General features: G+C 54.1%; 1 protein-coding gene across 1 annotated transcript in view; it reads left to right on the forward strand.

Moving 5' to 3' along the window:
• Positions 1 to 14099, forward strand: part of NF1 (neurofibromin 1) — a 331965-nt gene that overhangs the window by 109813 nt on the left and 208053 nt on the right. Inside the window, exons 31-32 of the mRNA XM_076058585.1 lie at positions 1305 to 1466; positions 2201 to 2304. Of these exons, the coding sequence (XP_075914700.1) occupies positions 1305 to 1466; positions 2201 to 2304 (266 nt within the window). The remainder of the gene's footprint in view (positions 1 to 1304; positions 1467 to 2200; positions 2305 to 14099) is intronic.

The raw sequence follows: 14099 nt of genomic DNA on the forward strand, positions 1-14099 counted from the left end.
GTGTGTGTGTGACTCTGTGTGTGCAGGACGAGTTGGCACGTGTACTAGTGACACTCTTTGACTCGAGACATCTGCTGTACCAGCTACTCTGGAACATGTTACTGTGTGTGTGTGACTGTGTGTGTGTGTGACTGTGTGTGTGTGTGTGACTGTGTGTGTGTGTGACTGTGTGTGTGTGTGTGACTGTGTGTGTGTGTGTGACTGTGTGTGTGTGTGACTGTGTGTGACTGTGTGTGTGTGACTGTGTGTGTGTGTGTGACTGTGTGACTGTGTGTGTGACTCTGTGTGTACAGGACGAGTTGGCACGTGTACTAGTGACACTCTTTGACTCGAGACATCTGCTGTACCAGCTACTCTGGAACATGTTACTGTGTGTGTGTGACTGTGTGTGTGTGTGTGACTGTGTGTGTGTGTGTGACTGTGTGTGTGTGTGACTGTGTGTGTGTGTGTGTGTGACTGTGTGTGTGTGTGTGACTGTGTGTGTGTGTGACTGTGTGTGACTGTGTGTGTGTGACTGTGTGTGTGTGTGTGACTGTGTGACTGTGTGTGTGACTCTGTGTGTACAGGACGAGTTGGCACGTGTACTAGTGACACTCTTTGACTCGAGACATCTGCTGTACCAGCTACTCTGGAACATGTTACTGTGTGTGTGTGACTGTGTGTGTGTGTGTGACTGTGTGTGTGTGTGTGACTGTGTGTGTGTGTGACTGTGTGTGTGTGTGTGTGTGACTGTGTGTGTGTGTGTGACTGTGTGACTGTGTGTGTGACTCTGTGTGTACAGGACGAGTTGGCACGTGTACTAGTGACACTCTTTGACTCGAGACATCTGCTGTACCAGCTACTCTGGAACATGTTACTGTGTGTGTGTGACTGTGTGTGTGTGTGTGACTGTGTGTGTGTGTGTGACTGTGTGTGTGTGTGACTGTGTGTGTGTGTGACTGTGTGACTGTGTGTGACTGTGTGTGTGTGACTGTGTGTGTGTGTGTGACTGTGTGACTGTGTGTGTGACTCTGTGTGTACAGGACGAGTTGGCACGTGTACTAGTGACACTCTTTGACTCGAGACATCTGCTGTACCAGCTACTCTGGAACATGTTACTGTGTGTGTGTGACTGTGTGTGTGAGTGACTGTGTGACTGTGTGTGTGTGACTCTGTGTGTACAGGACGAGTTGGCACGTGTACTAGTGACACTGTTTGACTCGAGACATCTGCTGTACCAGCTACTCTGGAACATGTTACTGTGTGTGTGTGTGTGACTGTGTGTGTGACTGTGTGTGTGACTGTGTGTGACTCTGTGTGTGCAGGACGAGTTGGCACGTGTACTAGTGACACTCTTTGACTCGAGACATCTGCTGTACCAGCTACTCTGGAACATGTTCTCCAAGGAGGTGGAGCTCGCGGACTCGATGCAAACTCTCTTCCGGGGCAACAGCCTCGCCAGCAAGATCATGACCTTCTGCTTCAAGGTGTTCGCGCTGGTGCCGGCGGCGGCGGTGGTGGTGGTGGTGGTGTTGTCAGGGTGGTGGTGGTGGTGGTGGTGGCGGTGGTGGTGGTGGTGGCGGTGGTGGTGGTGGTGGCGGTGGTGGTGGTGGTGGTGGTGTTGTCAGGGTGGTGGTGGTGGTGGTGGCGGTGGTGGTGGTGGTGGCGGTGGTGGTGGTGGTGGTGGTGTTGTCAGGGTGGTGGTGGTGGTGGTGGCGGTGGTGGTGGTGGTGGCGGTGGTGGTGGTGGTGGTGGTGTTGTCAGGGTGGTGGTGGTGGTGGTGGTGGTGGCGGTGGTGGTGGTGGTGGTGGTGTTGTCAGGGTGGTGGTGGTGGTAGTGCAGTGGTGGTGGTGTCAGTGTTGGTGCAGTGGTGGTGGTGGTGGTGTTGGTGTGGTGGTGGTGGTGGTGGTGTTGGTGCAGTGGTGGTGGTGGTGGTGCCAGTGTTGGTGCGGTGGTGGTGGTGTTGGTGTGGTGGTGGTGGTGTCAGAGTGGTGCTGGTGGTGGTGGTGTCAGTGTTGGTGCTGGTGGTGGTGGTGTCAGTGTTGGTGCAGTGGTGGTGGTGGTAGTGCAGTGGTGGTGCTGGTGGTGGTGGTGTTGTCAGGGTGGTGGTGGTGTTGTCATGGTGACGGTGGTGGTAGTGCAGTGGTGGTGGTGGTGGTGTCAGTGTTGGACTACCGCCCACTTCCCCCCACTACCCCCCACTACCCCCCACTACCTGCAGGTGTACGGCGCCACCTACCTGCAGAAGCTTCTGGAACCGCTGCTGCGTGTCGTGATGACCTCACCAGAGTGGCAGCACTGCAGCTTCGAGGTGGACCCCGCCAGGTGAGGACACACCGCTCCTCACCAACGCTCCTCACCAACGCTCCTCACCACCGCTCCTCACCACCAACGCTCACCACCACCACCAACACGACACTCACCACCAACGCTCACCAGCACTGCAGCTTCGAGGTGGACTCCGCCAGGTGAGGACACACCGCTCCTCACCAACGCTCACCACCACCAACGCTCACCACCAACACTTACCACCAACGCTCGTCACCACCAACACTCACCACCACCAACACAACACTCACCACCACCAACACTCACCACCACCAACACGACACTCACCACCAACACGACACTCACCACCACCAACACGACACTCACCACCACCAACACGACACTCACCACCACCAACACGACACTCACCACCACCAACACGACACTCACCACCACCAACACAACACTCACCACCACCAACACAACACTCACCACCACCAACACAACACTCACCACCACCAACACAACACTCACCACCACCAACACAACACTCACCACCACCAACACAACACTCACCACCACCAACACAACACTCACCACCACCAACACAACACTCACCACCACCAACACAACACTCACCACCACCAACACAACACTCACCACCACCAACACAACACTCACCACCACCAACACAACACTCACCACCACCAACACAACACTCACCACCACCAACACAACACTCACCACCACCAACACAACACTCACCACCACCAACACAACACTCACCACCACCAACACAACACTCACCACCACCAACACGACACTCACCACCACCAACACGACACTCACCACCACCAACACGACACTCACCACCACCAACACAACACTCACCACCACCAACACAACACTCACCACCACCAACACAACACTCACCACCACCAACACGACACTCACCACCACCACCAACACGACACTCACCACCACCAACACAACACTCACCACCACCAACACGACACTCACCACCACCACCAACACGACACTCACCACCACCAACACAACACTCACCACCAACACAACACTCACCACCACCAACACAACACTCACCACCAACACGACACTCACCACCACCAACACAACACTCACCACCACCAACACAACACTCACCACCACCAACACGACACTCACCACCACCACCAACACGACACTCACCACCACCAACACAACACTCACCACCACCAACACGACACTCACCACCACCACCAACACGACACTCACCACCACCAACACAACACTCACCACCAACACAACACTCACCACCACCAACACAACACTCACCACCAACACGACACTCACCACCACCAACACAACACTCACCACCACCAACACAACACTCACCACCACCAACACGACACTCACCACCACCACCAACACGACACTCACCACCACCAACACAACACTCACCACCACCAACACGACACTCACCACCACCACCAACACGACACTCACCACCACCAACACAACACTCACCACCAACACAACACTCACCACCACCAACACAACACTCACCACCAACACGACACTCACCACCAACGCTCACCAGCACTGCAGCTTCGAGGTGGACTCCGCCAGGTGAGGACACACCGCTCCTCACCAACGCTCACCACCACCAACGCTCACCACCAACACTTACCACCAACGCTCGTCACCACCAACACTCACCACCACCAACACGACACTCACAACCAACACGACACTCACCACCACCAACACGACACTCACCACCACCAACACAACACTCACCACCACCAACACGACACTCACCACCACCAACACGACACTCACCACCACCAACACGACACTCACCACCACCAACACGACACTCACCACCACCAACACAACACTCACCACCACCAACACAACACTCACCACCACCAACACGACACTCACCACCACCACCAACACGACACTCACCACCACCAACACAACACTCACCACCACCAACACGACACTCACCACCACCACCAACACGACACTCACCACCACCAACACAACACTCACCACCAACACAACACTCACCACCACCAACACAACACTCACCACCAACACGACACTCACCACCAACACAACACTCACCACCACCAACACGACACTCACCACCACCAACACAACACTCACCACCACCAACACGACACTCACCACCACCAACACGACACTCACCACCACCAACACAACACTCACCACCACCAACACGACACTCACCACCACCAACACAACACTCACCACCACCAACACAACACTCACCACTACCAACACGACACTCACCACCACCAACACAACACTCACCACCACCAACACAACACTCACCACCACCAACACAACACTCACCACCACCAACACGACACTCACCACCACCAACACAACACTCACCACCACCAACACGACACTCACCACCAACACAACACTCACCACCACCAACACAACACTCACCACCACCAACACAACACTCACCACCACCAACACAACACTCACCACCACCAACACGACACTCACCACCACCAACACGACACTCACCACCACCAACACGACACTCACCACCACCAACACAACACTCACCACCACCAACACAACACTCACCACCACCAACACAACACTCACCACCACCAACACGACACTCACCACCACCACCAACACGACACTCACCACCACCACCAACACGACACTCACCACCACCAACACGACACTCACCACCACCAACACGACACTCACCACCACCACCAACACGACACTCACCACCACCAACACAACACTCACCACCAACACAACACTCACCACCACCAACACAACACTCACCACCAACACGACACTCACCACCAACACAACACTCACCACCACCAACACGACACTCACCACCACCAACACGACACTCACCACCACCAACACGACACTCACCACCACCAACACGACACTCACCACCACCAACACAACACTCACCACCACCAACACGACACTCACCACCACCAACACAACACTCACCACCACCAACACAACACTCACCACTACCAACACGACACTCACCACCACCAACACGACACTCACCACCACCAACACGACACTCACCACCACCAACACGACACTCACCACCAACACGACACTCACCACCACCAACACAACACTCACCACCACCAACACGACACTCACCACCACTACCACCAACACAACACTCACCACCAACACAACACTCACCACCACCAACACAACACTCACCACTACCAACACGACACTCACCATCACCAACATGACACTCACCACCACCAACACGACACTCACCAACACAACACTCACCACTACCAACACGACACTCACCACTACCAACACGACACTCACCACCACCAACACAACACTCACCACTACCAACACAACACTCACCACCACCAACACGACACTCACCACCACCAACACGACACTCACCACCAACACGACACTCACCACCAACACGACACTCACCACTACCAACACAACACTCACCACCACCAACACGACACTCACCACCACCAACACAACACTCACCACCACCAACACAACACTCACCACCACCACCACAACACTCACCACCACCAACACGACACTCACCACCAACACAACACTCACCACCACCAACACAACACTCACCACCACCAACACAACACTCACCACCACCAACACGACACTCACCACCAACACGACACTCACCACCAACACAACACTCACCACCACCAACACAACACTCACCACCACCACAACACTCACCACCACCAACACAACACTCACCACCACCACCACCACAACACTCACCACCACCAACACAACACTCACCACCACCAACACAACACTCACCACCACCAACACAACACTCACCACCACCAACACGACACTCACCACCACCAACACAACACTCACCACCACCAACACAACACTCACCACCACCAACACAACACTCACCACCACCAACACGACACTCACCACCAACACAACACTCACCACCACCAACACAACACTCACCACCACCAACACAACACTCACCACCACCAACACAACACTCACCACCACCAACACAACACTCACCACCACCAACAAAACACTCACCACTACCAACACCACACTCACCACCACCAACACAACACTCACCACCACCAACACAACACTCACCACCACCAACACGACACTCACCACCACCAACACGACACTCACCACTACCAACACGACACTCACCACCACCAACACAACACTCACCACCACCAACACAACACTCACCACTACCAACACAACACTCACCACCACCAACACAACACTCACCACCACCAACACGACACTCACCACCACCAACACAACACTCACCACTACCAACACCACACTCACCACCACCAACACAACACTCACCACCACCAACACAACACTCACCACCACCAACACAACACTCACCACCACCAACACAACACTCACCACCACCAACACAACACTCACCACCACCAACACGACACTCACCACCACCAACACAACACTCACCACCACCAACACAACACTCACCACCACCAACACAACACTCACCACCACCAACACGACACTCACCACTACCAACACAACACTCACCACCAACACGACACTCACCACTACCAACACAACACTCACCACCACCAACACAACACTCACCACTACCAACACAACACTCACCACCACCAACACAACACTCACCACTACCAACACCACACTCACCACCACCAACACAACACTCACCACCACCAACACAACACTCACCACCACCAACACGACACTCACCACCACCAACACAACACTCACCACTACCAACACAACACTCACCACCACCAACACGACACTCACCACCACCAACACAACACTCACCACTACCAACACAACACTCACCACCACCAACACGACACTCACCACTACCAACACAACACTCACCACCACCAACACGACACTCACCACCACCAACACAACACTCACCACCACCAACACAACACTCACCACTACCAACACAACACTCACCACTACCAACACAACACTCACCACCACCAACACAACACTCACCACCACCAACACAACACTCACCACTACCAACACAACACTCACCACCACCAACACAACACTCACCACTACCAACACAACACTCACCACCACCAACACAACACTCACCACCACCAACACAACACTCACCACCACCAACACGACACTCACCACCACCAACACGACACTCACCACCACCAACACAACACTCACCACCACCAACACGACACTCACCACCAACACTCACCACCACCAACACTCACCACCACCAACACTCACCACCACCAACACTCACCACCACCAACACGACACTCACCACCACCAACACAACACTCACCACCACCAACACAACACTCACCACCAACACAACACTCACCACCACCAACACGACACTCACCACCACCAACACAACACTCACCACCACCAACACGACACTCACCACCACCAACACAACACTCACCACCACCAACACGACACTCACCACCACCACGACACTCACCACCAACACGACACTCACCACCACCAACACGACACTCACCACCACCAACACGACACTCACCACCACCAACACAACACTCACCACCACCAACACAACACTCACCACCACCAACACGACACTCACCACCACCAACACGACGCTCACCACCAACACAACACTCACCACCACCAACACAACACTCACCACCACCAACACAACACTCACCACTACCAACACAACACTCACCACCACCAACACAACACTCACCACTACCAACACCACACTCACCACCACCAACACAACACTCACCACCACCAACACAACACTCACCACCACCAACACAACACTCACCACTACCAACACGACACTCACCACTACCAACACGACACTCACCACTACCAACACAACACTCACCACCACCAACACAACACTCACCACCACCAACACGACACTCACCACCACCAACACAACACTCACCACCACCAACACGACACTCACCACCACCAACACAACACTCACCACCACCAACACGACACTCACCACCAACACAACACTCACCACCACCAACACGACACTCACCACCATCAACACTCACCACCACCAACACAACACTCACCACCAACACAACACTCACCACCACCAACACAACACTCACCACCACCAACACAACACTCACCACCACCAACACAACACTCACCACCACCAACACAACACTCACCACCACCAACACGACACTCACCACCACCACCAACACGACACTCACCACCACCAACACAACACTCACCACCAACACAACACTCACCACCACCAACACAACACTCACCACCAACACGACACTCACCACCAACGCTCACCAGCACTGCAGCTTCGAGGTGGACTCCGCCAGGTGAGGACACACCGCTCCTCACCAACGCTCACCACCACCAACGCTCACCACCAACACTTACCACCAACGCTCGTCACCACCAACACTCACCACCACCAACACGACACTCACAACCAACACGACACTCACCACCACCAACACGACACTCACCACCACCAACACAACACTCACCACCACCAACACGACACTCACCACCACCAACACGACACTCACCACCACCAACACGACACTCACCACCACCAACACGACACTCACCACCACCAACACAACACTCACCACCACCAACACAACACTCACCACCACCAACACGACACTCACCACCACCACCAACACGACACTCACCACCACCAACACAACACTCACCACCACCAACACGACACTCACCACCACCACCAACACGACACTCACCACCACCAACACAACACTCACCACCAACACAACACTCACCACCACCAACACAACACTCACCACCAACACGACACTCACCACCAACACAACACTCACCACCACCAACACGACACTCACCACCACCAACACAACACTCACCACCACCAACACGACACTCACCACCACCAACACGACACTCACCACCACCAACACAACACTCACCACCACCAACACGACACTCACCACCACCAACACAACACTCACCACCACCAACACAACACTCACCACTACCAACACGACACTCACCACCACCAACACAACACTCACCACCACCAACACAACACTCACCACCACCAACACAACACTCACCACCACCAACACGACACTCACCACCACCAACACAACACTCACCACCACCAACACGACACTCACCACCAACACAACACTCACCACCACCAACACAACACTCACCACCACCAACACAACACTCACCACCACCAACACAACACTCACCACCACCAACACGACACTCACCACCACCAACACGACACTCACCACCACCAACACGACACTCACCACCACCAACACAACACTCACCACCACCAACACAACACTCACCACCACCAACACAACACTCACCACCACCAACACGACACTCACCACCACCACCAACACGACACTCACCACCACCACCAACACGACACTCACCACCACCAACACGACACTCACCACCACCAACACGACACTCACCACCACCACCAACACGACACTCACCACCACCAACACAACACTCACCACCAACACAACACTCACCACCACCAACACAACACTCACCACCAACACGACACTCACCACCAACACAACACTCACCACCACCAACACGACACTCACCACCACCAACACGACACTCACCACCACCAACACGACACTCACCACCACCAACACGACACTCACCACCACCAACACAACACTCACCACCACCAACACGACACTCACCACCACCAACACAACACTCACCACCACCAACACAACACTCACCACTACCAACACGACACTCACCACCACCAACACGACACTCACCACCACCAACACGACACTCACCACCACCAACACGACACTCACCACCAACACGACACTCACCACCACCAACACAACACTCACCACCACCAACACGACACTCACCACCACTACCACCAACACAACACTCACCACCAACACAACACTCACCACCACCAACACAACACTCACCACTACCAACACGACACTCACCATCACCAACATGACACTCACCACCACCAACACGACACTCACCAACACAACACTCACCACTACCAACACGACACTCACCACTACCAACACGACACTCACCACCACCAACACAACACTCACCACTACCAACACAACACTCACCACCACCAACACGACACTCACCACCACCAACACGACACTCACCACCAACACGACACTCACCACCAACACGACACTCACCACTACCAACACAACACTCACCACCACCAACACGACACTCACCACCACCAACACAACACTCACCACCACCAACACAACACTCACCACCACCACCACAACACTCACCACCACCAACACGACACTCACCACCAACACAACACTCACCACCACCAACACAACACTCACCACCACCAACACAACACTCACCACCACCAACACGACACTCACCACCAACACGACACTCACCACCAACACAACACTCACCACCACCAACACAACACTCACCACCACCACAACACTCACCACCACCAACACAACACTCACCACCACCACCACCACAACACTCACCACCACCAACACAACACTCACCACCACCAACACAACACTCACCACCACCAACACAACACTCACCACCACCAACACGACACTCACCACCACCAACACAACACTCACCACCACCAACACAACACTCACCACCACCAACACAACACTCACCACCACCAACACGACACTCACCACCAACACAACACTCACCACCACCAACACAACACTCACCACCACCAACACAACACTCACCACCACCAACACAACACTCACCACCACCAACACAACACTCACCACCACCAACAAAACACTCACCACTACCAACACCACACTCACCACCACCAACACAACACTCACCACCACCAACACAACACTCACCACCACCAACACGACACTCACCACCACCAACACGACACTCACCACTACCAACACGACACTCACCACCACCAACACAACACTCACCACCACCAACACAACACTCACCACTACCAACACAACACTCACCACCACCAACACAACACTCACCACCACCAACACGACACTCACCACCACCAACACAACACTCACCACTACCAACACCACACTCACCACCACCAACACAACACTCACCACCACCAACACAACACTCACCACCACCAACACAACACTCACCACCACCAACACAACACTCACCACCACCAACACAACACTCACCACCACCAACACGACACTCACCACCACCAACACAACACTCACCACCACCAACACAACACTCACCACCACCAACACAACACTCACCACCACCAACACGACACTCACCACTACCAACACAACACTCACCACCAACACGACACTCACCACTACCAACACAACACTCACCACCACCAACACAACACTCACCACTACCAACACAACACTCACCACCACCAACACAACACTCACCACTACCAACACCACACTCACCACCACCAACACAACACTCACCACCACCAACACAACACTCACCACCACCAACACGACACTCACCACCACCAACACAACACTCACCACTACCAACACAACACTCACCACCACCAACACGACACTCACCACCACCAACACAACACTCACCACTACCAACACAACACTCACCACCACCAACACGACACTCACCACTACCAACACAACACTCACCACCACCAACACGACACTCACCACCACCAACACAACACTCACCACCACCAACACAACACTCACCACTACCAACACAACACTCACCACTACCAACACAACACTCACCACCACCAACACAACACTCACCACCACCAACACAACACTCACCACTACCAACACAACACTCACCACCACCAACACAACACTCACCACTACCAACACAACACTCACCACCACCAACACAACACTCACCACCACCAACACAACACTCACCACCACCAACACGACACTCACCACCACCAACACGACACTCACCACCACCAACACAACACTCACCACCACCAACACGACACTCACCACCAACACTCACCACCACCAACACTCACCACCACCAACACTCACCACCACCAACACTCACCACCACCAACACGACACTCACCACCACCAACACAACACTCACCACCACCAACACAACACTCACCACCAACACAACACTCACCACCACCAACACGACACTCACCACCACCAACACAACACTCACCACCACCAACACGACACTCACCACCACCAACACAACACTCACCACCACCAACACGACACTCACCACCACCACGACACTCACCACCAACACGACACTCACCACCACCAACACGACACTCACCACCACCAACACGACACTCACCACCACCAACACAACACTCACCACCACCAACACAACACTCACCACCACCAACACGACACTCACCACCACCAACACGACGCTCACCACCAACACAACACTCACCACCACCAACACAACACTCACCACCACCAACACAACACTCACCACTACCAACACAACACTCACCACCACCAACACAACACTCACCACTACCAACACCACACTCACCACCACCAACACAACACTCACCACCACCAACACAACACTCACCACCACCAACACAACACTCACCACTACCAACACGACACTCACCACTACCAACACGACACTCACCACTACCAACACAACACTCACCACCACCAACACAACACTCACCACCACCAACACGACACTCACCACCACCAACACAACACTCACCACCACCAACACGACACTCACCACCACCAACACAACACTCACCACCACCAACACGACACTCACCACCAACACAACACTCACCACCACCAACACGACACTCACCACCATCAACACTCACCACCACCAACACAACACTCACCACCAACACAACACTCACCACCACCAACACAACACTCACCACCACCAACACAACACTCACCACCACCAACACAACACTCACCACCACCACCACAACACTCACCACCACCAACACGACACTCACCACTACCAACACGACACTCACCACCAACACGACACTCACCACTACCAACACAATACTCACCACCACCAACACAACACTCACCACTACCAACACAACACTCACCACCACCAACACAACACTCACCACTACCAACACCACACTCACCACCACCAACACAACACTCACCACCACCAACACAACACTCACCACCACCAACACGACACTCACCACCACCAACACAACACTCACCACTACCAACACAACACTCACCACCACCAACACGACACTCACCACCACCAACACGACACTCACCACTACCAACACGACACTCACCACCACCAACACAACACTCACCACCACCAACACAACACTCACCACTACCAACACAACACTCACCACTACCAACACAACACTCACCACCACCAACACGACACTCACCACCACCAACACAACACTCACCACCACCAACACAACACTCACCACTACCAACACAACACTCACCACTACCAACACAACACTCACCACCACCAACACAACACTCACCACCACCAACACAACACTCACCACTACCAACACAACACTCACCACCACCAACACAACACTCACCACTACCAACACAACACTCACCACCACCAACACAACACTCACCACCACCAACACAACACTCACCACCACCAACACGACACTCACCACCACCAACACGACACTCACCACCACCAACACAACACTCACCACCACCAACACGACACTCACCACCACCAACACTCACCACCACCAACACTCACCACCACCAACACTC

Source organism: Petromyzon marinus (genome assembly GCF_048934315.1).
Source record: "Petromyzon marinus isolate PM22_M1 ecotype Great Lakes invasive population chromosome 77 unlocalized genomic scaffold, UKy_Petmar_22M1.pri1.0 chr77_unloc.1, whole genome shotgun sequence".
Lineage (NCBI taxonomy): Eukaryota > Metazoa > Chordata > Hyperoartia > Petromyzontiformes > Petromyzontidae > Petromyzon > Petromyzon marinus.